This window comes from Terrapene carolina, unplaced genomic scaffold (genome assembly GCF_002925995.2).
Source record: "Terrapene carolina triunguis isolate 2854851 unplaced genomic scaffold, T_m_triunguis-2.0 Scaffold23, whole genome shotgun sequence".
Classification (NCBI taxonomy): Eukaryota; Metazoa; Chordata; order Testudines; family Emydidae; genus Terrapene; species Terrapene triunguis.
In genome coordinates, this window is record NW_020664374.1 from 9,366,492 (window position 1) to 9,394,360 (window position 27,869).

General features: G+C 41.8%; 1 protein-coding gene across 1 annotated transcript in view; it reads right to left on the reverse strand.

Moving 5' to 3' along the window:
• The window catches only part of LOC112103932 (pseudouridine-5'-phosphatase), a 146,728-nt gene that overhangs the window by 68,275 nt on the left and 50,584 nt on the right, over nt 1-27,869 (reverse strand). The window contains exon 3 of the mRNA XM_024195922.3: nt 285-514. Within this exon, the coding sequence (XP_024051690.1) occupies nt 285-514 (230 nt within the window). The remainder of the gene's footprint in view (nt 1-284; nt 515-27,869) is intronic.

Consider the following 27,869-nt stretch of genomic DNA (forward strand, 5'->3'; position numbering starts at 1 on the left):
TGGCAGTGTCTTCTATGTGCGAGCTAGGCTCTGCCAGGTCCAGCGGCCCCCACTGGCAGCCAGCAGCACTGCAGCCCATTTCTGTGGGGGAAAGGAAATTCTGCGTGCACATTAATTTCTGCAAATTTCTGTATTGTGCAGCGGTGCAGAATTCCCCCATGAGTATTTTTAATTTGCTATTAAATCTCAATCTCAAAACTTGTCATATTAAACAACAAATTTTAAAAAATCAAAATGTATTCTGAATTGTTTATTGCTGACTTTTCAGCTAATTCCATCCCTACCTTTTCTGGAGGAGGAGGAGGATGAAATCTCTTTGCACAAACTAAAAACGCATCAGGCTGTGGTTTGCTGTTCTTCACGTCTGGGTCATCTCCCAACACAATATGATGAAATAGACTAAAGAAGTCTTTGTGTTTGCTTGTTTTCATCTGAAATGTCACTCCGGCTGAGCTAGTGGCAATAGCTATAGGTACATTGTGTTGGTGTAGATGGCGGATCAGCTTTTCAACTCCTGAAAGGCAAATTAACATGTATTTTAATATTCATGTCCTATTTACAGTACTTCAGGCTGTATCATAATGAAGTCGTTTTACTGAATATAATAAGGATTCATTTGTCCTCAGTCATTCTTGAAAGGAATTTTTATTAAGGTTGTCTCCACTGCAACCAGAGGTGTAATTACAGCATATGTAGACATACCTGAGCTACCTTTGATCTAGCTAATTTGAATAACAATAGCAGCAAAGCCACAGCAGCATGGGCAGCCCCACAGGCTGAGGAAGATTGCCAGGGACCCTGTGTACTTACTTTTGCGGCTAGCCCTTGCTGTCGTGGCTTCACTGCTATTGTTATTTGAGCAAGCCATGGTTTGTCTACACATGCTGAAGTCACACCTCACATGGCAGTGTAGACAAACCCTAAGTGTGAAATATTTTTGCTCATCAGAAAAATCAAAGCGTGTTTACCAAGATAACAGCAGATAATTATTCTTGAATCAAATGCTGATTTTTTCCAAAGCTACTAGATTCAATTCCCCTTGTCTTAGCTACACGAGTAAGAAGGGAGGGGGGTACTTCAGCCATCAATGAGCTGGATACAGTTCCCTCATTCTGCATAATTGATTAGCATGAATTAGAGAAGCCTGGAAGGCTGCTCTAACTTATACTGGTGGTGTAAAATCCCTGAAGGACCTCACCTCAGTGGAAAATCAGGGTGGCAGAGCTCCAACATATCCTCTGTAGTGGGGATAAGCATGAACAAAAGGCCAGAGTAGTTGTCTGATATCCTCAAAGAAGAATTACAAGGCAAGTACTTTTTAGTTTCTTCACTTTTATAGACTCAGGGAAAAGTAACATGACACAATGTGTTATTGTGACAATATTAAACTACAGTTCCATTTTAACTGATAGACCTATCATGATTTACTCAACAACTAATAAAGACAGAATGATGTGGTTTGCCCAAGACTTCCCAACCAACAAAGATGCAAAACAAAGCTACAGTGCTTAATAGATTCAAATTAAGTAATAAAAATAATATTTACGTTTTCTAAATTGCTGCACAAAATTGATTGAGGAAAGTCCTACCTGTTCAAATAGCTAAATCCGAGACTAATTAAGTTTTTGATTACAATACTGCAATTTGATACGCATTCATATAGTCCCTACTAAATTATCCTAAGAAGCTATACAAGCAAATTGTAGGATGTTAGTCACCAAGGTTAAACGCAGATCAGAGAAAAGCTAGCAGATTTAATAAAATTAGATTAATAAAATGAACTTTTGAAGGGAATGTATTCAAAAAATGCACTTAACCAACAGACTTCACACGGGACCTTGGTGCTTTAGTTAGGACCTTCTATCAAGAAAGACTTTCAAAAAAACATGGAGCCAAATTTTCTAGCATAAATGGTTCCAATATCCTCAGTTTCAATGGAGATTTTTCCCATTCACTCCAGAAGAAAATTTGGCCCACAGAGTATTAAGAAACGTACTCCAAAATAATAAATGAAACACGGGGGAATTGTTTATTATCTGCACTAATGAACAGAGGAGGAAAAAATGAGTTATCTATACACACTTTTCTGATAAGTCATGTATTCACTGTCACAAAATCTGGACAATTCAGCAAAACTCATTCAGCAATATTATGGGGTATTAACATTAATAGTATGTATGTGAGTGTATATACAGTAAAATCTGTGTTACCCGGCCCTGTGCCAACTGGAAAGCTCTATAAACCGGCATGTCTAATATTCATAGAAAGTCTGGTTTATAGTCCGGTTGGCACAGGGCCAGCAGGCTTCCTACCTGGCTCTGCGTGGTTCCTTGAAAGCGGCGACATGTCCCTGCTGCTCCTAGGCAAAGGAATGGCCACAAGGGGTTCGGAGTGGGGGGTGACGAGGGGCGCAGGACGGGGTGTGGGGCATGGGCTCTTGGAGGGAGTTTGGGTGCGGGAGGGGGCTCGGGGCAGTGGGTTGGGGCACGGGACAAGATTTGGGGTGGTGGATCCAAGGGGCGCTCACCTCGGGTGGCTCCCTGCAAGCAGCGACCTGTCCCGGCTACTCCTAGGCAGACCTGTGGCAGGTGGCTCTGTGCGCTGCCCCTACCCCGAGCACTGTTCCCACAGCACCCATTGGCTGCAGTTCTCATCCCCTTACCCAAACTCCTTTCCTCTTAGTTAACCAACATATTTCACTTACTGGCACCCCCCCCCCCCATTTCTCCCAACATGCCAGATAAAAAAGCTTTTACTATATGTATGTATATAAACAATACATGGCTAAACAATACATGTATAATGTTTATACACACACGTGGCAGTGATGTCCATATAATAACCTGCACATCAATAGAATGAATAGGGCATCATTCATTTCTGATAGCCTCACTTGCCCTCTCCCCACTAATCCAACTCTAACAGAATTTATTCTACATTTCAAAACTATTAGCAGCTTCAAATAGTCACTATTTTTAAAAAGAGAGACAGAGAGAAAGAAGAAAATAAAATAAGCCCATTAGAAGAAATCTGCATCTCCATTCTCCCCTCCCCACAGAAAACAAACAACTCCTAGAAGTCCAGGATGGATAAGATTCAATCCAAGGCCAATCACAGCTTTTCTGTATATAAAATTGCTATTTTCAATAATTTTTAGATTATGTCGCCTTTCAAATTCTGTACAATTAAGCATGTGGTAAGCAAGGTGAAGGGATATGAAAAAATATTTCCAATTACACAAAGTACACTACTCTATTAAGGTTCTTATCAACACAGGATCTGAGTACTTTCTAGTAGTTTAATTAAGCACTGTGACTAACATCTGTCATGTGTTTGTTTTCCCATCCTCTCCCTAAGTGAGAATTATTGAGCTGGCCCACTGTGAAAGTTCCATCTCCTGCACTGACAATCTTTGTCCAGATTTAGGTGGGCCTACTATATTAGCTCCAATTAGATGAGCTTGATGTTGTCCTTTGAGTAGATTCTCTGAGCTTGGCCAGGGACAGAAAGTTCGACTCTGGACAGCAGTTGGTTGTTGTATACAGGGTGGGTTTTTTCTGTGTTGGTCAGATTATTGTGTGCTGAAGGAGAAAGGGGTGATTCCTTCTCTGAATGAGGTGTTCACAACACTGGACAGGAGTGGCACCACTTGCTCATGGCTTTCTTTCACAAGCCAGGGACGCCATGGTTCGGATTCTCCTGTCTTGGGTAGAGACTCCTTTCATATGTCAAACCTCCTGATGAGCGAATGTACTGAACTCCAGGAATGCAGAGAGGTTATTGGTTGATGGGTGAAGGCAAGGTGGTTTCGGGTTGTTTGGGAACCCTTCCCAAATGTGTAAAAAAATATTCTGTATAATACATAGTATAAACAGTATACATGATTGTTTGGTATAAAGCTTTTATTGGCATGTGTTTGGGATGGCTGCATTAGTCATGACTGGCAAAGCCATGAGTGTGTTAAACAGATAATCTCAAAAGCGTGCCAATAAAGTCATATCATATAGTCATAGTCTGTATTTGTCAAATATTTCACAGAGGGGGAAATGAATGTTTTAGTTTAAAACAAAAGTATTGGTACAATTTTAAATTAATCTTCACCCATAACGGCAAATTATTTAATACTACACCACATGCTCAGGATAAGGAAAATTATATTAAAACATTAGGTGAAAATGCCTAATATACGATGCATAACAAGATATTTTAAGGTCCAATATCTTGGAAGCTTCCATGGGTAGAAAAAAGTGCTGTGTATTCAACTGTTCAGCCAGAAACCTTCCCCTTTCTGGTCACTTCTCTCTCCCCCTCTGGCCCTCCCATGTCGTATTATGTTTCTTTTGCTTCCCATGGAATTTTCTTCACTGCAGCTCTTTACAAGGGGTGGAGGAAAAGTGAATTGAAGAGGTAAGTGGGGAGACTGGGAAACCTAAAAGCAAATACCTGGGAAAGATGGAAAGAGAGAGAAAAAAGAAAAGGGATGTGACACAGAGGGGAATGGAGAGAATCCCAAATTTATATTAAACTGACAATCCCATTCCAATCCCCCAAAATGCCTTCCCACCCACCTTTCTTTCCTCCCTATGACTGGAGGGATGTTCACAGGCCCTTTCACGTTGAATGGTCCCTTGAAAAATGTGTTAACTACTTTTGTTAAACAATCCGTTCTGCCTTGAATTTGGCTATGACACTCTGAGTACACTTCCCAGACCTGAAAAAGAGCTCTCTGGAAACTTGAAAGCTTGTCTATCTCACCAACAGAATATAATCCAGTAAAAGATAATACTTCACCCACCTTGTGTCTCTAACAATCCCATTTCTATTCCCTAACCTGAGGTGAGTGACAGACACAGAGAGATGCTGAGATGCAGAGGGAGGGAGTAAAAGATAAACTGAGGGACAGAGTATGAGAATGGAAGGGATGACAGGCAGAGAAAATGGAAAAGTTAATCATAGGAAAACTAATGAAAAATTGTAAAAGAGTGAGTTGCTGGGTGGTGATATTCATGTGATAAGTTGCACTTATTCTAAAACTGACCACCTCATCTATACTTTGTCTACTAATTCTTCTTCACCAGGAATAACCAGGCCCCAAGCAGTTTTAAAACAGACTTTTTTTTTGTTAAAATAAACTTGCCAGCAGTAAATTTCCTTCACTTCTCCAAAAAACGTGGAATACCTTCTCCAAATGTATACTTACCTGAGGCCAATGTTGGTACACACATAGGCCAGAGACCCATTTAAGTTCCAATATCTTGTGACCTACCTAGGCTAGAAATGGGTCTTCATAGTGTTGGAAAGACATACACACAGCCCTTGTATTTTTCTAGCTTCATTTTGCAAATACCAATATACTAAACTAATCTTTCAGTCACTGTGTCTTAAAATTACAAAAAAGAAAGAAAAAAACCATGACACTTTTGGCATCATTCTCACCTTGGCTGACATTTTAGATAATGGATAATTACGGGGCTGAGGGCATGACAACTCAAGTTTGATTGTAGAGGAACAATGGAATCTATTTCTCTATGCTAGCTGCATACTCAATCAGGTAGACAATATTTGTTTGTTTATTATTCCCCCATCATACAAACACTCACAACAATTTATGATGCAATATTAAGAAATCTGACATTTTGTTTATAGCATCTTGTTACAACATGCCATTTACAGCCATCTGAGACATTTTTTGGCTGTCTATAAAAACAATGGTCCTGCCTGCAATACATCCTCCCCAACCCCCTCCCAAGTAGCCATATGCCCAGCAATTTTCAGGAACCGGAACTCCTCTTACTGTTAGAAAAGTGGATATATTAGCAAACAGTCAATCAACTAATCCATCCATCTGGAAACTCAATTAATCTGTAGATGTGCCTCTCCACAGATTTTTTCTGTGTTCTCCAGAATCCAGCCAGTCAGTTAATAATTGAAGTTTCTAGCTTCATTGTTTTTGAAGATAGTCTTTACTATGCAAATGAATTCACCTTTCTCGTTACATTTCTAGACAGAAATAAAAGCATGAACAGAAGTGTAAACTTCCTTCTTTAAAATCAATGAAGCATTAATGTAAAAACCTAGCTGTGTCCCTTTAAATGCCTACACTAACAAAAAAAAGTAGCACCCTTTCCTCTGAAAAATGTCATATTCTGTTATCTCAATGAAATGCAATTATAAATAGAAATTAACTTTTGTTTCTGAAAATGTATGTGAAGTCAGAGCCACCACTAATGTGAGAAAACAGATATTTAAACTGCTTCTTATGTTATAACCAGAAGTTTTACTTCAAATGTGATTTAATGTAAATAACCTATAGCATTTTACAAGTAGAAGAGTTGTTCCTGTAAAGAAATATGTCCAATGACTTTGCAATTTTTAGGTCTGCCCCTATCCCATGTGTCCTATTTATCAAATGGCTAATTTTCCCCAATTTGTGATCTCTTCAAGTGGCTTATTTTCTTCAATCCCATGGCATCACAGTTTCAGCTGAGGAGTCACAGGGTATGTGTACTCAATTTTCCCTAGAGCCAGTTGGCTAAAGAAAAGCACTGTTGTGGAAAGGTTACCTCTTCAGGGTTCTTTCTCAAATCCCCCTAGGGCACATGTCATGGTATGATTCCTCCCCCTTTGCATTTTGATTTTACTAGTTCTAAGGGAGCCTGATACTGCTACATCAGAGGTTCTTAAACTGTGGTCCAAACTGAGCTCCATTCAGGTTGTCTGCAGATAGTTCCCTCTAAGGTGCGCGCCTGGGCGGCTGCACACAAAAGAATGAAGGGCCACCCACCTAATTAGTGGAGCCGCGCAGGCGTGGCTCCACTAATTAGGTGCCTGGACCTTGGAGAAGACGCACATGTAAGGTGAAGTTGTGGCCTTGTGGGGAATAGGGGGTAGGTGGGAGGGGGCAGTTGGGTGAGAAGAGAGGGTGGGGGGGAATTTGGGACATGCAGTGCTGCAGCGGCCAGAGAAAGAGGTGACTTTCTCCAGCTCCAGGGCTGCAGTTGCCGGGGAGAGACGGCCCTCCTTCTCAGCCCCAGTTCAGGGGCGGCTGCGGTGGGGGAGAGAGGGAGAGACCCCCCCCACTCCTTCCCAGCCCAGCTCGGTGGCTGCCGCGGCAGAGGAGAGAGGGCACATCCATCACATTAGAAAGGTAAGACTACTGTTATTAAAATATGAGTTGTGTGCTTTTATTTGTAGAACAAAAAAGCGAATTATTATTAAGATTTTTTTTAATATAGTGCTTTTATCCAAAGTGCTTTACAATAGTTAGCTAATGGTACAAACAACATTTGGAAAGATCATTAAGTGGTCCGGCGAGACCCTCAGCAATTTTCAAGTGGTCCGCAAAAAAAAAAGTTTGAAAACCTCTGTGCTAGATCATAGCTATCTATGTATAGCTACCCTATTTGTATTGGTTACTTAATTTGTTTTTTTAATAACTGGTTAGCATACTAGACTCTACACCCAAGAATGAAGGTAGGTTCCAAAAATAAGACATTAGGAAAAAACAGCTATATTTAAAAAAAAGTGTGCTGTGTATCTAAGTGCAGCTGCAAATTAGTGTGTGCTCCTGACACTGTAACAGTGGAAAAATTTATGCTAACAGAAGTTTTCACCACTCTTATTTTTCCTTCAGGATGTTTTACAAAAGATCCAGACCAACAAAATCCATTTGTATATGAATCAGTTAACACTGGGTGATTATTTACAATGTATTACCATATTCAGGTAACAGTGCAAGTATTACATTGATTCAGCCATAAAGTATTTTACTGGGAAGATATAATTTTTTCGTATCTTTCTTGTATTATTATTATTTTATAGAAAAAGTTAAAACAAGTGCCAAATAGGAAATTAAATTATATTAAAATTATAAGAAGCCTCCCACCAAACTATGCATAATTGACATTATGTTCCCATTTACGCTGATCTTCAAACAAAACCTGGACATTTCTTAATGTTAAACAAATTACAGTCATGCCAAAAACAAATACTACCCTACTACCACCAAATCACATGCTGAAAATTCATGTGAACTCATGATCTTTAACCTCTAACTTAGGGGCCCACCATCTGCTCTCCTCCCGCTAAGGTCTTTCTATTTCCTCCATCTCCTAAGTGACACAGCCAGATGCTTGAAGCACTCCCAGGAGATGGCCTTTAAGTGCATCCAGGTCTAGTCACCCTTCAGAGATTCACATATTCATCCCGATGTAACAGCCAGTTAAACAAATATCGTTAGTAAAACCAGGTTTACTTAACTAAGAAGATAGTGAGAAAAATAAATGAAAGTTAAGCAGAACATCTTCCAACAGACCTTTTGTCCATCTTTAGCCAATCCACTCTACACAAATAGGCTTCGGAATTCAGACCTAGGCTACTATATTATTTATTTACCACAGAGGTGAGAAAGAAAGCAAAATGTCTGTAAGCAGGTATTACAATTGTATGTGTAATGAACAATTTCAAACTTTTCTACAGATGCAGCTGCACTAAACAAAACCTTGTTAGATGGACAGCAAGTGGTTATATGGGGCAAAGTTAAGGTCGCTTTTGGAACCTTGTATGATAATGATATTTTACTAATTTACATTTGTTTAAAAAAGCATGAACTACTACTGTATTTGAATATTTATCTAGCTTTCCATTACTAATCATTTTCACATTTTAAACCATTTACTTTATTTTACAAATAAAACTAACATTCCTTGGTATACATACACAGTAGCAATCTTACTTTAAATATTTTGTCTGTTCAGTTTTGTATATATTAATATTCTAAAATACAAGCAAATAATCAAGTAGTGTAGGTAGAATTTTGGGATGCTTATTATGCTTTCTACATCTCTTCCTCTTATGGAATCTCCTGCATTGATTATTTAGCCAGGGATTTACATTTAATCCTCTTTAGACACAATTTTGAAGCGACAATATTTAATAATTCCAATTTGCATCAGAAGACCAGGGATCAGATCATCATAAGTTAACAGTTAGCAGGCTAAATGAAGGGAATACATAAAGACCATTCAATGCAATCCAGTTGTGCTCCTTCAAATTAATATCCTCTATTAATCAACCATGGTGGTAGATAGAGTACCATGTATTTTACTGTGTGGTATAGCATGGTACACAAAACATAAAAGCATGATGCAGTATATCACAAAAGAGGAAACTTTATCTGAAGGACATATCCCAATTTACTGTAATTTTGTATCTATGAATGTACCATGTTTTCCAAATAACTGGAAAGTTCTATTGTTAATTTTTCTTGCTTCCTTTTTTCCCACCCCTTTCTTTTAAAATAGAAAATAAATATTGTGTGTAATGGTTGTGCATTTTTGACCATTGGGTAGAAGATGAAGAGCAAAATCAATAAATAAAAAAAATAAAATTGTAAACTGATCTTAGTTAATTAAGCTGAGATGGACAAGGATCAACTTCAGATGTCAGCATCTTTAAATCCTGATTAATCACAGATGTCAATGAAATTAACAACTCTGAAATAAACAACCAACAAAAAAGACCAAATTGACAGGATACAGGTATTGGGAAAACAGAGACTTCCTACAAAAATAGCTCAGCATTTTCATTTTGAAAGTTTAGGAAAAATATAAGATAAAATACAAAAAAGCACAAATTAAAGCAGTCTTTTCCCCATTATTTCCCTGATGCTTCTCTTCAGTCTCACTGGATTCAGCTGCAACCTTGGTGACAATAATTAGTTCAATCAGTTGACAACCTAGGGATAGTTTGTACTGAACAAGATACTGCTACTGTGTCCTCTTTTACTTTTTACTTTCATTGATCACTGACAACATACACTGAAGAAGTTCCAGGGAAAAAAAAAAAAGCTATTATGGCTTGGCTGGAGACAGCATGTCCCACCCCGATTGTTCTAGGGATCCTAGGCTATTATTTTGTATGGGGCCTTTTATATGTAGTCAGTTGTCATGCTTTAAAGCCATGTGATGTCATCTACTCATTCTGATGTAAAAACTAAGTCAAAAATTCCTGGCTCCATTTAAATCAATGGCAAACTCCCATTGCTTATCCAAAAATTGACAAGGTGGAAAGTAATTTATTTCATATTTTCTTTGGTCACTGCTATCTTTGCCAACTGGACACATTCAGAATGTGACACTAAAGACAGTACCAAAATTGCCAGAGAGAATAAAAAAATAATTTCCACTTTTACACCTCTACCCCGATATAACACGAATTCGGATATAACGCGGTAAAGCAGTGCTCTGGGGGGGGCAGGGCTGTGCACTCAGGAGGATCAAAGCAAGTTCGATATAACGCGGTTTCACATATAATGCGGTAAGATTTTTTGGCTCCCGAGGACAGCGTTAATTCGGGGTAGAGGTTTATTTTAATGTAAATGGAACAAGTATTTGTAGGAATAAGTGCTAAATACAAAGGACCTGCTTAGGAAACAGATATTCTTATCTTCTGGTGTTTTTCAGAGGTTTCTTCTTGGGCCTACTCATTCAATTCTCTAATCTTTTCTAAATGTAAATCAATCAGATATTTTCTGAGCAACAATCTGCTAAGATTACTACAAGAATAATATGAACTTTCCTGCAGTAAAATTCCTTAAAAATTAATGCAAATTCCAGGGACCCTTTTGAAGCTTAAACTAAGAGAAATCAGGGAAAATGGAGAAGGTACTATTCCCCATATTAACCTTCAAAACTGAGGACAACTCCTTTTTAGGTCAGAAGACCAAAATTAAACGAACAGTTGTATTCATTGGATAGCAAATCACTGTATGAATATCACAACACGCGATTACTTTGCACCACCTGTTCACTCCTTCGGTGGGGGCCAACAGGGCATTGAAATATGCAATAATATTGAGCTTTGAGCATTTTGCGATTCCGAAGAAACCCCGTACTGTAGGTCTGCTGTTGGGTCTCCAGAAGAAAAACTGGAAACTGGTTGAAGTCAGTGTTGCAACTGTGATATTTTCTGGAACCAGGAAGGACAATTAGAAGAAAAAAAAAATCTCTCAAGGTGGGTTCGGTTTTGGGCCTGTCATTCTTGACAAGTAACCCTTTAGGGCATCCAGCTGACAATCATCTAGGACAGTGAAACAATTCTGAAATAGTTTCAGGCAATCTGGAACATCTGGTCACACTTACAAGTTTAACTTTCCTGTACACTTCTAAACAAGTTTTGTTATAGACAGAAAAATTACAATGATAGAGAGACTCAAATTATAATATGGTCTTTCAGTTTGTTTGTTTTTTTACTTTGTGCCAGAACAACAAATACTATAGCATCTACCCCACTTACCCCCCCCCCCCCACTATCAGTTAAAACAATCATTTCAAAATATTACTGCTCTTCAATTAAAATACAAGCACCAACTGTAGTCAATTAAAGCAAACCATTCACTAGGGAATTTTCACAGATTAAGCCAGAAATATTTTCAGATTCAGGTGAAAGGTGAAACTGAGCAACTACAGGAAGCCTCAGGCTATATGCATGAAAAATGTCGAAGCCTTCACATTACCTTAAACTTGTCTGAATGTTTTATTTTCTCTCCTTGATTTGTTCTTTTTTTTAAAAACAAACAAAAAAGCAAACCCTTCTTTAAAACAAACAAAAATAGGTAACTTTAAATTGCTTTTATATATACTTTGAGATGTTTATGGAATGTAGAGATGTAATTTAGTAAAGAATATTCTATTTTACACCTTACCTATTAATCTTTGCTTCTCCTTCCCCCTGCAATCCCTTCTGATTTTTAAAGCAATCAGAATAGTTATATAACAATCACATGACAAAACAAGACAATCCTCGCATGTGCTATTTTTCTCATATTGATGCAATTGGGAAATATGTTATGATAGCCTGGTATTTACAACTAACAACAGTAGCTATCACTAGAGTTAAGGTAGCTTCAGTTTCCATTATAACTCAGTGTTTATACATGCTAAGTTTCCAAAATATTCAACTTTTGGACTCATATATGGTTTTTGCTAAATATATATATTTATTTAATTTGCTTAAACTAATTCCTTTCAGTCATTTATACACACACATACACACACACACACACACACACACAGACAGGCAAACACACAGGAAAGACAAAATAGAGACTATATACAAATCACACTTGTTTGAAGAGGGTTAAACCAAAAATGGCCAAAGTTTAAAAGGTGAACTGTTGCATAAGTGTAGTTCTTAATAGAGAGTCTGTACTTTGCTAGGCTTGAAAAAAAAAGTGCTAAATGAAATTATAAATTGAAAAAAAATCACTTCTGAGCATGTTCATCGTGTATCAGTATTAATCAATGTTCACTGCATAGCCTTGCAGAAATTGTCTCCAATCAAAACATCTATCAGAGCAAAGATGGAAACTCACTTCCTTTCCCGTCACCCCTCACACCAGTAAGATGTGAATTTCAGAGCCTAATGTGGACCTTTACGCATTAATAGTTTTGGTCACAAGAACTGTTTTCTTAAAAAGGCCTAGGTAACTAAATGCAACATCCTACCTTTGATTTGACAGGAACATTTTTTGTTTCAATTGTTTTGAATCTAAACATTTTAGGGAAAATGTGGAACAAAATTAAAACTTTTAATTTCATTCCAAATTTGTCATGGAAAAGAATTCCCATTTTTTTTTATCGACCCTAAATTTTGTTTGTTTTCTCATGAAATATCATACTACTGTACATGTTCTGTTTATAGCTCTTTGATTCTTATTGTGATATTTTGTTCATCTGTGCTAGCTCTTCTTCCCGCCCTCATTTTATTTCCCTTTTCTGTCATCCTTTACAATTATCTTGCCTTCCCCCCACCCAGCCTGCGTGCATCTTTCCCTCCCTATATACTTACAACACCCTTTCCTTGTACTGCTTCTCACCCCTCTTACTGTCTTCACTGCTCCTGCCCCTCTAACATTCTTTCTAACTAGGTTTTCATGCCACATCCATCACCACAGTAATCTAAATGTTGCTCCTATGCTATGGCCTGGTCTACACTACGAGTTTAGGTCGAATTTAGCAGCGTTAAATTGAATTAACCCTGAACCCATCCACACAACGAAGCCATTTACTTCGACATAAAGGGCTCTTAAAATCGATTTCTGTACTCCTCCCCGACAAGGGGAGTAGCGCCGAAATCGACATTGCCATTTCGAATTAGGGTTAGTGTGGCCGCAATTCGACTGTATTGACCTCCGGGAGCTATCCCACAGTGCACCATTGTGACCGCTCTGGACAGCAATCTGAACTCGGATGCACTGGCCAGGTAGACAGGAAAAGCCCCGCAAACTTTTGAATTTCATTTCCTGTTTGTCCAGCGTGGAGAACACAGGTGACCACGCAGAGTTCATCAGCACAGGTAACCATGCAGTCCAAGAATCGAAAAAGAGCACCAGCATGGACCGTACGGGAGGTACTGGATCCGATCGCTACATGGGGAGAGGATTCCGTGCTAGCAGAACTACGTTCCAAAAGACGAAATGCGAAAACATTTGAAAAAATCTCCAAGGGCATGAGGGAGAGAGGCCACAATAGGGACTCATATCAGTGCCGCGTGAAAGTTAAGGAGCTCAGACAAGCCTACCAGAAAACCAAAGAAGCGAACGGAAGGTCTGCGTCAGAGCCGCAGACATGCCGCTTCTACGCTGAGCTGCATGCAAGTCTAGGGGGGGCCGCCACCACTACCCCACCTCTAACCGTGGATTCCGAGGAGGGGGTAATCTCAGCCATGCCTGAGGATTCTGCGGACGGGGAAGATGAGGAGGAGGAGGACGAGCTTGCGGAGATCACACAGCACTCCGTTCTCCCCAACAGCCAGGATCTTTTTCTCAGCCTCACTGAAGTACCCTCCCAACCCTCCCAAGGCGGTATCTCAGACCATGAAGCCATGGAAGGGACCTCTGGTGACTGTACCTTCGTAAATATAAAACATGGTTTAAAAGCAAGCGTTTTTTAATGATTAATTTGCCCTGCGGACTTGGGATGCATTCGCGGCCAGTACAGCTACTGGAAAAGTCTGTTAATGTGTCTGGGGATGGAGCAGAAATCCTCTCCTGGAGGTACTCCAAAAGCCTTTGCAGAAGGTTTCTGAGCAGTGCAGCCTTATTCCATCCTCCATGGTAGGACACTTGACCACGCCATGCTAGTAGCAAGTAATCTGGTATCATTGCATGACAAAGCCTGGCAGCGTATGGTCCTGGTGTTTGGTGGCATTCAAGCAACATCCATTCTTTATCTTGCTGTGTTATCCTCAGGAGAGTGATATCGTTCATGGTAACCTGGTTGAAATACTGGAATTTAATTAAGGGGACAGAGGTGGCCGTTCCTACTGGTCTGTTTGCCTGTGGCTGAAAAGAAATCCTTCCCTGCCGTTAGCCAAGTGTGTGTGTGTGGGGGGGGGGATTGTTCTGTAAAATGTATCTTTTTAAATACTTCTCTCCCTTTTTTCCCTCCCTCCTGCAGCTGCAAATTTTTCAAGCCTCCCTCCTCCGTCCCGAAGGCCATCTCAGATAAGGCGGCGAAAAAAACGCATGTGAGACGAAATGTTCTCGGAAATCATGCAATCGACCCGCGATGAATGAGCTCATCTGAATGAGTGGAAGGGCACGGTATCCCAGTACAGGAAAACTGCCAGTGAACGTGAGGCCATGAGGGACGAACATGAGGAGAGGAGGGACGCTCGAGATGAGACGTGGCGGGATGCAACACTGGGGCTGCTGCGTGAGCAAACGGACATGCTCTGGCGTCTGGTGGAGCTTCAGGAATGGCAGCAGGATCACAGAGTGCCGCTGCAGCCCCTGTATAGCCGCCCTTCAGCCTCACCATGTTCCATAGCCTCTTCACCAAGACATGTAAGAACGCGGGGGGTGAGGGGGAGGCTCCGTGCACCCTCCCACTCCACCCCAGTGGACAGCCCAAGCAAAAGGCTGTCATTATTTTGAACTTTTGAAGTGGCCTTTTCCTTCCCTCCTATCCTCCTCCCAAACCCCACCCAGGCTACCTTGTCAGTTCTCTCCCTCTTTTTATAATCAATTAATAAAGAATACATGATTTTTAAATGATAGTGACTTTATTTCCTTTGAAAGCAAGCTGTGATCGAAGGGGGAGGGTGGGTTGCTTACAGAGAATGAGTCAATCAAGGGGGCGGGTTTTCATCAAGGAGAAACAAACAGAAATTTCACACCGTAGCCTGGCCAGTCATGAAACTGGTTTTCAAAGCTTCTCTGATGCGCAGCGCTTCCTGGTGTGCTCTTCTAATCACCCTGGTGTCTGGCTGCGCGTGATCAGTGGCCAGGCGATTTGCCTCAGCCTCCCACCCCGCCATAAAGGTCTCCCCCTTACTCTCACAGAGATTGTGGAGCACACAGCAAGCAGCAATAACAATGGGAATATTGGCTTGGCTGAGGTCTGAGCGAGTCAGTAAAGTGCGCCAGCGACCCTTTAAACGTCCCAATACACATTCTACCACCATTCTGCACTTGCTCAGCCTGTAGTTGAACAGCTCCTGACTACTGTCCAGGCTGCCTGTGTATGGCTTCATGAGCCATGGCATTAAGGGGTAGGCTGGGTCCCCAAGGATAACTATAGGCATTTCAACATCCCCAATGGTTATTTTCTGGTCTGGGAAGTAAATCCCTTGCTGCAGCCGTTTAAACAGATTAGTGTTCCTGAAGACGCGAGCATCATGAACCCTTCCCGGCCATCCCACATTGATGTTGGTGAAAGGTCCCTTGTGATCCACCAGTGCTTGCAGCACCATTGAAAAGTACCCCTTGTGGTTTATGTACTGGCTGCCCTGGTGCTCTGTGCCAAGATAGGAATATGGGTTCCATCTATCGCCCCACCACAGTTAGAGAATCCCATTGCAGCAAAGCCATCCACTATGACCTGCACATTTCCCAGAGTCACTACCTTTGGTAGCAGCAGCTCAGTGATTGCTTTGGCTACTTGCATCACAGCAGCCCCAACAGTAGATTTGCCCACTCCAAATTGATTCCCGACTGACCGGTAGCTTTCTGGCGTTGCAGGCTTCCACAGGGCTATCGCCACTCGCTTCTCAACTGTGAGGGCTGCTCTCATCTTGGTATTCTGGCACATCAGGGCAGGGGAAAGCAAGTCACAAAGTTCCATGAAAGTGCCCTTACACATGCAAAAGTTTCGCAGTCACTGGGAATTGTCCCACACCTGCAACACTATGCAGTCCCACCAGTCTGTGCTTGTGTCCCGGGCCCAGAATTGGCGTTCCACGGTTATAACCTGCCCCATTAACAGCATGATCTCCAAAGCGCCGGGGCCCACGGTTTGAGAGAATTCTGTGTCCATGTCCATGTCCTCATCACTCTCGTCGCTGCGCTGCAGTCGCAGCCTCCTCCTCGCCTGGTTTTTCAGGTTCTGGTTCAGCATAAACTGCACGATAATGTGCGAGGTGTTTACAATGTTCATGACTGCTGTCTTGAGCTGAGCGGGCTCCATGCTTGCCGTGGTATGGCATCGGCACAGTTCACCCAGGAAAAAAGGTGTGAAACGGTTGTCTGCCGTTGCTTTCACGGAGGGAGGGGTGAGGCTGTACCTAGAACCACCAGCGACAATGTTTTTTGCCCCATCAGGCATTGGGATCTCAACCCAGAATTCCAATGGGCGGGGAAGACTGCGGGAACTATGTGATAGCTATGGGATAGCTACCCACAGTGCAACACTCCGGAAGTCGACGCTAGCCTCGGTACATGGACGCACACCGTCAAATTAATGTGCTTAGTGTGGCCGCATGCACTAGACTTTATACAATCGGTTGCCAAAAATCGAATTCTGTAAATTCGGAGTAATCCCGTAGTGTAGACATACCCAGCGTGAGGTGGACTAGGCTCCTGATTCCTGAAATACCAAAACTGAGTCTCTTCAGAGATTGTAACTCTAGTCCATTTTACGCTGATGCTAGGACACCCAAAACAAAACAAGCAGCCTATGAACACAGTAGATGTACTGGAAGGAAGCAGAGATTGCTGAGAAAAAATAACACAGACCATAAATACACACTGCACTGTTTAGGGTACTTAACCAAGTGTGTGTTACCCATATCTTACATGAGTCATATCCAATTGTGCATGAATGGGAAACTTGAAGATAAATGTAACCTCTTTGTGCAAAGGCTGCCTATCTCTATTTCCAAATCATTTGTAACTCCTACATTGAATCTGATGTCAGACCAAACTAAAGCTCTTCAAGATTTCATCACCCTTTTTAATCAAAGAAAAACTAACATTACCATTCAGACCTCTGGCAACTTGACTGGATTTCTAGTTGATTTGATCATAATCCTTTAAGACTATGAAAGCAATTCTTCAATAGAAATCTTTGTAGCTTTTGAGCACAAAAATGTGCCCAAGGAAAATAAAATACTCATTCCACATAAGGAGAGTGGAGCAGACTGTGCCAAAACGCAAATGGTTTTAAAAAATGTTTTTGGTGTATCTTGATGCTTTACAGACCTGGGAATCACAAATCATTATCTGCACGTGGCCTTGATCCTCAAGTGAAACTGGTATTGTTACTGTGATGACGGGAAAGTAATAAGGGTGGAGCCATCCACCATTTGCTGTAATTGCTATAGATCTAGTGTTCAGTAAACCTTAGAAATATCTCCTATGTTCAACTGTTTCATTGTCATTATGAAACATTATTTAAGAATATTATCAGCAATGCTACATTACTAGATATGAGTCAACAATGTTATACTGTTGGGAAAAAAAAAAAGTGAGCATCATTCTGGGATGTATTAGCAGGAGTGTTGTAATAGAGGTTACTTACCTGCAACTGGAGGTTCTTTGAGATGTGTGGTCCCTATCTGCATTTCTCATTTGGGATACATATGCACACTATGTGCTTGGGTCCAGAATATTTTGTAAGAAGAGTCCATTGGCCCGCATGTGCGCTGTAGCTCTCCTCACGCTCTGAACGGAGGCCACAAAAGGTGGTGTGGGTCCATACCTCTCCAATTTCCCATTCTTACTACAGTTCAAATAATCTGCAGCAGAGGGGATGGAGAGAGGCTAGTGAAATACACATAGGGACCACACATCTCAAAGAACTCCTAGTTATAGGTAAGTAACTAGGGCTGGGGGTGCAGGCTCTGGGCTGGGGCAGGGGATTGGGGAGCAGGGTTGAGGCATGGGCTTACCTCGGTCAGCGGCGCAGTGGGGGTGCTAAGGCAGGCTTCCTGCCTGTCCTGGTACTGTGGACCGTGCTATGCCCCAGCTCCTAGGTGGAGGTGCGCAAGCAGCTCCGCACCTGCAGGCACCGCCGCGCCCCCCCCAGCTCCCGGCTAGTAGGAGTGCAGAGCCGGTGCTCTGGGAGGGGCAGCGCGTGGAGTCTGGTGGCCCCCCCACTTAGGAGCCGGACCTGCTGCTGGCCGCTTCAGGGGCACAGCGTGGTGTCAGAACAGGTAGAGACTAGCCTGCCTTAGCCAGGCAGCACCACTAATGGGACTTTTAATTGCCTGGTTAGCGGTACTGACCAGAGCCACTGTGACCCAGTGCCTTACATTCCACGACCCACGGTTTGAAAACCACTGCACTAGGGAGTTTAGCACTCCTGGTAAATATAATGCTGATAGAGTTACATAATGGCTGATGCACCAATTCCAGAAGGTGACTGCCTATATGCATAAACGGAGAGATCTTGCTCCCTCCTGTTTGTTTATATTGAATATTGTGGTTTATTGTCCAATATTATTTGGACATATCTGGATCAGATGGGTGGTAGGAAGGCATCACAGGCTTGATAGCTCGCTGTGAGTTCTAGCAAATAGATATCCATTCTGGACTCCCATGGGGTCCAGTCACCCAAGTGAGTGCCCCAACCCAAGAGGGAGACATTGGTAAAAATTGTTGCCTCAGGAGTCACTGTGAGGAAAGACTGTAAATCATTCTCTTCTCACCCATGCTGCCACTACTGAAAAAACCTTCATAGAGACCCTGGGTACTGTAGCTAGACCAAGGGAAAGAGCTCTGGATTGGTAATGCTCCTGATCAAAGAGGAACCTCCTGTGGGCTGAGTGGATGTGTATGTGAAAATATACATCTTTCACGTTGATAGCCACAAACCATGTGCCCTCCTCTAATGAGAGAACTATTGAACCCAAGGATATCATATGGAATTGTAGTTTTTGAATAAACCTGTTCAGCTGTCTCAGATCGAGAATTGGCCTCCATCCCCCATTCTTTTGGGGGATCAAGAAGTAAGGGGAATAGAATCCCTTCCCTTGATGTAGAGGTGGAACTCTTTCTATGGCTTCCCCGAGGAGAAGAGAGTTCACCTCTTGTCGTAGAATCTCCTCATGAGAGTGGTCCCTGAAAAGGAACCTGGAAGGGGGTTTGTGGATAGGAGGTACCAGAAACTATCAGAGAGCTGTCATGAATAAGCTCTAATACCCATTTGTCTGTAGTTAGAGCTTTCCAGTTTTTGGCAAATTGGGTAAGGCAGCCTCCAAATATCAGAGGAGAGGAATAAAGTGGCATCAGTAAAGGGACACGGGTCTCGACACTCCCATCAAAAGAAACTCTTTGCTTGGGGGTTAGAGTACAATGTGGTGGGGAACGCTGCAGAGGCTGGATTCCTAGATCCATAAACCCCATGTTGGGGGCATGGATCAGCCCAGGCTTGGGAAGCTAATGATCCAACCGTGTACTAAATTCGGTGATGAATCCTGGTGACATGCCACCTGAGGCACATTGCACATATGCTAAGAAGAAGAACCCACTGTCCCTTGCCTGATGGCTTCTGAGGACGTTGGTGGTAAAACAGCTGAGGAGGCGGTCTTCCTTATATCCGTCTATAGTGTTTTCTCATAGGGGCAGGGGTACAAATGCCCAGCGAGCAAAGTGTTGTCCTCAAGTTTTTAAGGGTGTGAAGAGACTCATGGAATAGGTTGATAATATCGAAAGGCAGATCTTGGATGGTACTCTGCACCTCTCTAGGAAAATCGAAGGATTCCAACCCCGAGTGTCTCCTCGTAGCAGTGACTGTAGCCATCCTCCTAGAGGCACTATCCGCCACATCCACCACAGCTTGGAGGGAAGTTTTGACCACTAATCTGCTCTCATCCACTAAGGCCTTGAAGCGGGTCCTATCCTCCTCTGGGAGCTTGTCCTTAAATTGAAAAATCTTGTTAGAATTAGTAAAATAATATTTGGCCAAGAGGATCTGAATAATGTGAGATCCTGAACTGGAGGGAGGTGGAAGAGAAAACCTTTCTCCCCAGAAGGTCAAGTTGCTTGTGTCTTTATCAGAGGGAGTAGTCTTTGGTTGCTGCTTGGACCATGCTGTAGCCACCCGCACCACTAAAGAGTTAGGCAGTAGTTGAGAGAACAAAAACTTATTCCCTCTCCCCCCCCGCCCCGTGCCAAATGTGAAAAAGTAGTGCATCTTGGGCCTCTTATGGTGGGAGCACAAGAAGCCGGAGTATGCCAAACTGTCCTTACCAGATCCATGATAGCCTCATTGATGGAGAGGGCCACTTGATTGGGAGACTGGGACCAGAAAGCTGCAGAATGTCTACTAAATTGTGCTGAGGTTCCTGATCTTTCTCAAGTTGAATCACTCTGTGCATGAGCTCTTGATATTTTTAAAGTCATCTGACAGAGACGGAGAAGATGGAATAATCGCCTTGTCCCCTGAAGATCACTCCCAGAATAGCTCACCTTCGCCTTCTGAATATTTCAGTGGGAATGGTTGTGGGTATCCACAGGATGGCAAATAGGTCTCCTGTACCAATCCTGGGTGTCTAGGGTAGGGTTCCCACAGTCCCCAATATTGCCAACTGGCTGAGGAGGACCACCTGTCTCTTGGCCAATCATATCTGATTAGAGACTGGAACCCCTAATCTTCTGGGTCTCCTGTCTAGTGCCACCTCCATCCAATGTCTCAGCAGCTCCTGTGGGGCCTCAGATTCATCTGTTGAGAAAGCTGAATCCCTTATCTCTGGTACCAATAGTTGTGCCCCAAGGCTGGCAGGTGGGGTAAAAGAATGACTCTGCCTTGCCAGGATAGCATCTTCCTCTGGTGTATCTAAATCCCAGAATAGACAGTCCCAATAAGGGAGGTGAATGTGCATAGGGAAGAGCAAAATGTCCCCCAGGGAGATGTAGGAGAGTCCATTGGCGGACCCATCAGAACCAGAGCTTCCTTGGTTACTATGGTGGTTGGCTCCCTCCAGGGCTGTGTCACTACTGGCACACATTGGCTCTAAAAGCGGATGGGAGTACCAGGAGCTGTTTATCCCAAGCCTGCACCATCGGAATCATTGGATCTGTACCCTTGCGTGCCTCCCTCTCCTGTCTAGATTTATTTAGGCCTAAGCACCTACTGCCCATGTGTGCCAACTTTGATGGGGTCCGGGAGTGATCCTCTCTATTTGGAGCAGTCTTAGATGAAGATGACTTGCCCTTGTGTCTATGAGAGTGCCATTTGCTCTCATGTGAAGCCTTTTTTTAGGCTTAAGAGTCTTAGCCTCCGCTCGGTGAGACTGATCTATGGGGCGGGGCTGGCCAGGAGGGAGCGGAAGGTCCCCCAGACCAGATCTCATTGGAGCTTCAAAGTCTTCCCCAGGAGATATTTTCTGAGTGTTAGTTCCCAACCATCATGAGTTCTGGGGGGAAAAGATACTATGAGACTCACCCAGGCAGCAGAGGCAGTATTGATGTTTGTTGCTCACCGGAAAGGAGCAATGGAAAGAAATAATTTTTTAACCCTGGGACACAGGGCATAATCCAAGACTACTCAGGGTGACACTGTCCCTGGGTGGGAAGAAATGGGGGGGAAAACTAACTATACTTTGTAGAGTATACTACAAAGACTACTAAAACTACCTCTATATAATACCTTACCGCAATGATGCAGTAAAAAGGGAGCTGATGACATCAACGATTTCAACTCATATCCTGAGGGGGTAAGAAGGAACTGGAGAGGTGTGTGCCTGCACCACCTTTTATGCCCGTGGTTCAGAGCACAAGGAGAGCTATGGTGGGGGTGTAGGCCAAAGGCACTGCTTACAAAAAAATCCTGTTTCAGGTACATGGTGTGCATGCATATCCCATATGTGGAACACACATAGGGACCATTATACAAAGAAGTAATTCTTCCACTCTACTCAGCACTAATAAGGCCTCAACTTGGTGTACTGTTTCCAGTTCTGGGTACCATACTTCAGAAAAGATGTGGATGACTTGGAGAAAGTCTGGAGGAGAGCAACAAAAATGATTAAAGGTCTAGAAAACATGACTTACAAAGAAAGATTGGAAAAACTGGGTTTAGTCTGGAAAAGAGAAGACCGAGGAGGGACAACAGTCTTCCAGTAGGTAAAAGGTTGTTATAAAGAAGAGGGTGATAAATTGTTCTTCTTAACCACTAAGGACAGGACAAGAAGTAATGGGCTTAAACTGAAGCAGGAGAGATTTATGTTAGACATTAGGAAAAACTTTGTAACTGTAAGGGTAGTTAAGCATTGTAACAAATTAGCTAGGGAGGATAAGGAATCTCCATCACTGAAAGATTTTAAGAACAGGTTAGAAAAACACCTGTCAGGGATGGCTGTGAGGGATGGTCTAATACTGAATCCTGCCTAAATGCAGGGGATGGACTAAGTGACCTATTGAGGTCTCTTTCAGTCCTACATTTCTATGACAATTCCTATGCTCAAATATTCAAAAAAAAAAGTAGAGCTGGAAATTACTAATCCATTTCCAAGCCAAGGAAATAACTAGCTGCTAGTAACTAATGTATTTTTCTCACTTTCCTGCACTTTAAACAATAGCAAAGATTCTTCTCAGATTGCAGTTGGGTCCATGTTCCAAGTAGTATTCTTCCCCTTTCCAACACCCCTTCAAAAACTACTCCACTCATCCCATAAATTAACTTACATAACTGCAATGCAATGTTACACTTGTAACCAGTCAGAAATATAGAAAGAGAAAGTGTCATTGGTACTTCCTGAGAGCTCTGTCAATCTGACATTTCCTAGGCCTAAACCGAACCTAGATTAGCGGGAGACAATTTGAGGTTTAATAATCTGCTAAAATAACAAGTTCCATCCTGCACAATATGCCACATTATGTGATAACATGTACGTAAAGGGCAATGCAAGAATGTTTCTTGCACTCACTCATGGACCACATGAAGTTTAGTACAATTTATAGTGACAATGTGTTCCCTCACACAGAGAATATAAATTATGTAAGAAATAAATTATACCCAACTTTAGGTGTTTGGGAGTAATGTAATGAATATTTGATCAGAAGAATGACTTTGTACAGTCAAGAGAGCACTATTGCAAGTTCGTGTTTCTACCAATCTAAAAGCAGGTGGAAAAGGGATCTTGGCAATATGTTAAATTGGCTATGAATTTTGTTTAACTGATCTTTTTTTATTTAATTATATAAATATAACAATGTTTTAGTTTTTCTTCTGACTCTCCTAATTTTTTTTGAAGAGATTCTATGGCTGTGTGTTTACAATTTGATCTCACTATGATTGGTCAACAACGTTTTTGACTGTTCAAGTTGCCAGAGCTCCAAGAGGTAATTTTGGCTTTACTTTTATTAAAAAGTTGATGAAATCCTGAAAAACTTTAATTTGATATTGATCCCAAGCAAAAGTAATGGTGCAGCTGATATGGGACTTGATTAATACAGACTCAAGGAAGGCAATATAATTAATGCCAATCAACACGGGTTTATGGAAAATAGATCTTGTCAAACTAACTTGATATCTTTTTTGATGAAATTACAAGTTTGATTGCTAAAGGCAATTGTGTTAATGTAACATACTTAGACTTCTGTAAGACATTTGACTTGCCACTGCACAACATTTTGAATTTTGATTAAGAAATTATAACGAGATAAAATTAACATGGAATATATTATATGGATTAAAAATTAGCTAACGGACATGCCTCAAAATGTAATTGTAAATAGGGAGTCATCATTGAAAGGGTGAATTTTAGTGGGGTCCCACAGAGATCGGTTCTCAGCACTATGCAATTTAATATTTTCATCAATTAGACCTGCAAGAAAACAAAAAAATCCTCACTGATAAAGTTTGAGCAAGTGGTAAATAATGAAGAGGACAGGTTACTGATACAGAGTGATCCAGATTATTTTATAAACTGGGCAAAAGCAAACACAGTTTTACTACAGCTAAATGTAAAGTCACAGAACTAGAAACAAAGAATTTAGGCCAAACAGACAGGATGAGGGACTATATCCTGGGAAGGAGTGACTCTCAAAAAGATTTGGGGGTCACGGCGTATAATGAGCTGAATGTGAGCTCCCAGTACAATGTTGTGGCCACAGGACTAATGAAATAATTGGATATATAAACAGAGAACTCACGAGTAGAATTTAAAAAGTTATATTACTTCTGTATTTGGCAGTGCTGCGATTACAACCGGAATACTGTGTTCAATTCTGGTGTCCACAATTCATAAAAGATTTTGAAAAATTTGAGAGGTTTCAGAGAAGAGCCACTATAGTGATTAAAAGATTGGAAAATATGCTTTAAAGTGAAAGATTCAAGAAACTAATTCTGTTTAGCATAACACGAGGAACAGCAATTTAATAATAGAAGGCTCTTAAACTACTAAAGATATAACATCCAAAGATACAAGTTCCAATGGTTGGAAGTCGAAGTAGGACAAATTCAGACTAGAAACAAGGCAGTTTTTTAAAACAGTAATTAATGGAAAATTTTAAGTCAAGAATGGATTTTTTTTTTTTAAGTTTTTAAAGTACCGGTAAGTATGCAAATAAAGAAAGGAGGTAGTAAGAATATAACCAATGTTTGTTGTTGCTTTTGTTTGGAGTTACATACAAATGGATTATTTAAAAAAAAAAAAATGTTAGCAAAAAAATTAGTTTTCAAAGAAGCAATTTTTCAACAAAAATACATTTTGTTAGAAACAATTTGACCATTTTGTCCACTTGTAGCCATGGCATTTCGAGAATGGGTAAAGTGAATTTTCTTTCTTCAGATATGCCATTTTGTTTACAACCCACTTAGCAGTTCCCAGGGAACTCACTGCTGCTCGGAGAAGAGAGCAGAAACATGGCTGAGATACAGAAGACTTAAGAAAAATAGAAATGGGAGCACAATAAAATCAGTAATTTTAAAGAATAAATATGTCATTTGCTGATGGGAGTCAAGAAGCTCACAGCTACCTTTGCTGCTTGGTTGGCATCAAAACGGCAATGAGCTTGTTGACTCCCTTCACGGCAGTAACTGTAATTCAAACCACTTGTGAAGGTCAGCAGAAACTAATTTGAGACAGAATCTGAAAGCAGACCAATGGATTAACATTTTCAACAGCAAATGGGATTAGGACCTTAATTCCCATGGATTAGACTCCTAAGTGTCTAAGTGACTTCTGAAATGTTTATTTGTAGTCTATTAAATATACTTTACTTTTATAATTACCTTTAAAATATAGCACAGAAGAACTGTCTTACACTCTACTATGTGTCTTGCCTTTCAGCTTCATGTTATTTTTTTTAGATTTTTGTGTTCTTTCCAAGGAATATAGTTTTTTCTGAGGTAGACCTCCATATCCCTGATGGGGCAACTGAGAATCTCCTCCATATTTTACTCCTTCACTTATAATACCATCCTTCAGAGCCTCCTTGTGGCGGGGCTGCTACTGAAAGGGGCTGCTCCTAGACACCTCAGAGAGTAGGAAAGCAAAATTGATAATTCTCCCATATGTTTCTCAGATATTGAAAAGCTGCCTATTAGCTTGATATTCAAATCTGTGCACACCATTTTCACAAGTCCACTAGCAGAGATCCTTTTCTATCATTTTTTGAAACACGGATCCTCATCCACGTGCTAAATCAGACATTTTCTTTCTGCCTACATAAAAGTCTGACAAGAATGAAAGACAAATGATTTCATTTAATTAGTTCAGCCTTCAGCTCTGACCCCAAATTGTCTAAATGCACATGAGATTTACAATTTTTAAGAGATGTAAGGGATGTAGAGATATTTCAGATTCCTCTACATTTATTTGGCAAACAGTTCTCCTTTTAAAGAACTCACTTATTCCACAATCCAGAACACTACTGACCTTCTTATTACTTGTACAAAACAGCCGATAAGCCACAGTTTTGATCCATCTCCAATTAACAAGACCCAGGAGGTCAAAGCTATCCTTCCCTTCAAGAAGGAAAAGAAAGCCAACAGCAATTTGATGAATCCAAGTTAAAAACAAAAAAACCAGCCAAAAAATAAAGGAGAAGATACAAATGTGAAGCCTGTTTGGGGAGGGAGGGGGGTAAGAAAGCTTTTTAAAAATATTATTATTATTTATTTATTTGCTTAATTGACTTTTATGTTATTCTATGTTCTCGAACTTTGAAATTTGCTATGAGAAAAGATGGTTACCTACCTCTCGTAACTGTTGTTCTTTGAGATGTGTTGCTCATGTCCATTCTAATAGGTGTGTGTGCGTGCGCGCCGCGTCCACGATTGTCAGAAGTTTTTACCCTAGTAGTACCCGCTGGGTCGGCTGTGGAGCCCCCTGGAGTGGTGCCTTTGTGGCAGTGTATATAGGTCCCTGCTGACCCGCCGCCTATTCAGTTCTTTTTGATGGAATATTTCGACAGAGGGGAGGCAGAAGGGATTTGGAATGGACATTAGCAACACATCTCGAAGAACAACAGTTACAAAAGGTAGGTAACCATCTTTTCTTCTTCGAGTGATTGCTCATGTCCATTCCAATAGGTGACTCCCAAGCAGTTTCGAAGGAGGAGGGATCAGAGTTCACCGAGTTGCTGATTGCAGTACTGTCCTGCTGAAGGCCGCATTGTCCCTCGCCTGTTGAGTGATGGCATAGTGTGATGTGAAGGTGTGGATGGAAGACCACGTTGCTGCCTTGCATATGTCCTGAATGGGGACCTGTGCGAGGAACATAGCAGAAGAGGCCTGCGCTCTTGTGGAGTGCGCCGTCAACGCCAGGGCTTGGATCTTAGCCAGGTCACAGCACATTCTGATGCAGGACATGATCCACAACAAGATGTGCTGGGATGAGATGGAAAGCCCTTTCATCCTTTCGGTGATTGCAATAAAAAGCTGTGGTGACTTACGAAACAGCTTTGTGCGTTCAATGTAGAAGGCTAGGGCACGCCTGTCATCCAGGGAATGGAGTGCCCGCTCTTTGTTGCTGGCATGAGGTTTAGGAAAGAATATCGGTACAAATATGTCCTGGTTAATGTGAAATTGCGATACTACCTGGGTGAGGGCGTAGCTGCACCTTGTCCTTGTAAAAGACCGTGTAGAGGGGCTCGGAAGTCAGTGCTCTGAGCTCGGAGACCCTTCTGGCCGAGGTTATGGCCACCAGAAAAGCCACCTTCCAGGAATGGTAGGATAAGGGGCAGGTCGCGAGGGGCTCGAAAGGGAGAACCATGAATCCGTAAAGGAACATGTTAAGATTCCACTGAGGAATGGGTTGCCTCACCTGGGGGTAAAGCCTATCCAAGCCCTTAAGAAAACAGCCCACCATGGGATTGCTAAAGACTGGCCTGCCCTCCACACCTGGGTGGAAGGCCAAAATGGCCACCAGGTGTACCTTAATAGATGATATTGCCTACCCCTGTTGCTTCAGGTACAAGAGGTAGTCTAGCACGAGGGGAATAGAGGCTTGCTGCGGGGAGGTATTTTCTGTATGGACCAAATGGAGAAACGTTTCCACTTCATCAGGTACGCTGTGCGAGTGGAGGGCTTCCTGCCTCTCAACAGAACTTCCCTAACAGAGTCCGAGCACTGCAGTTCAAGCTGGTTCAGCCATGGAGTTTCCATGCCATGAGGTGGAGGGACTCCAGGTTGGGGTGT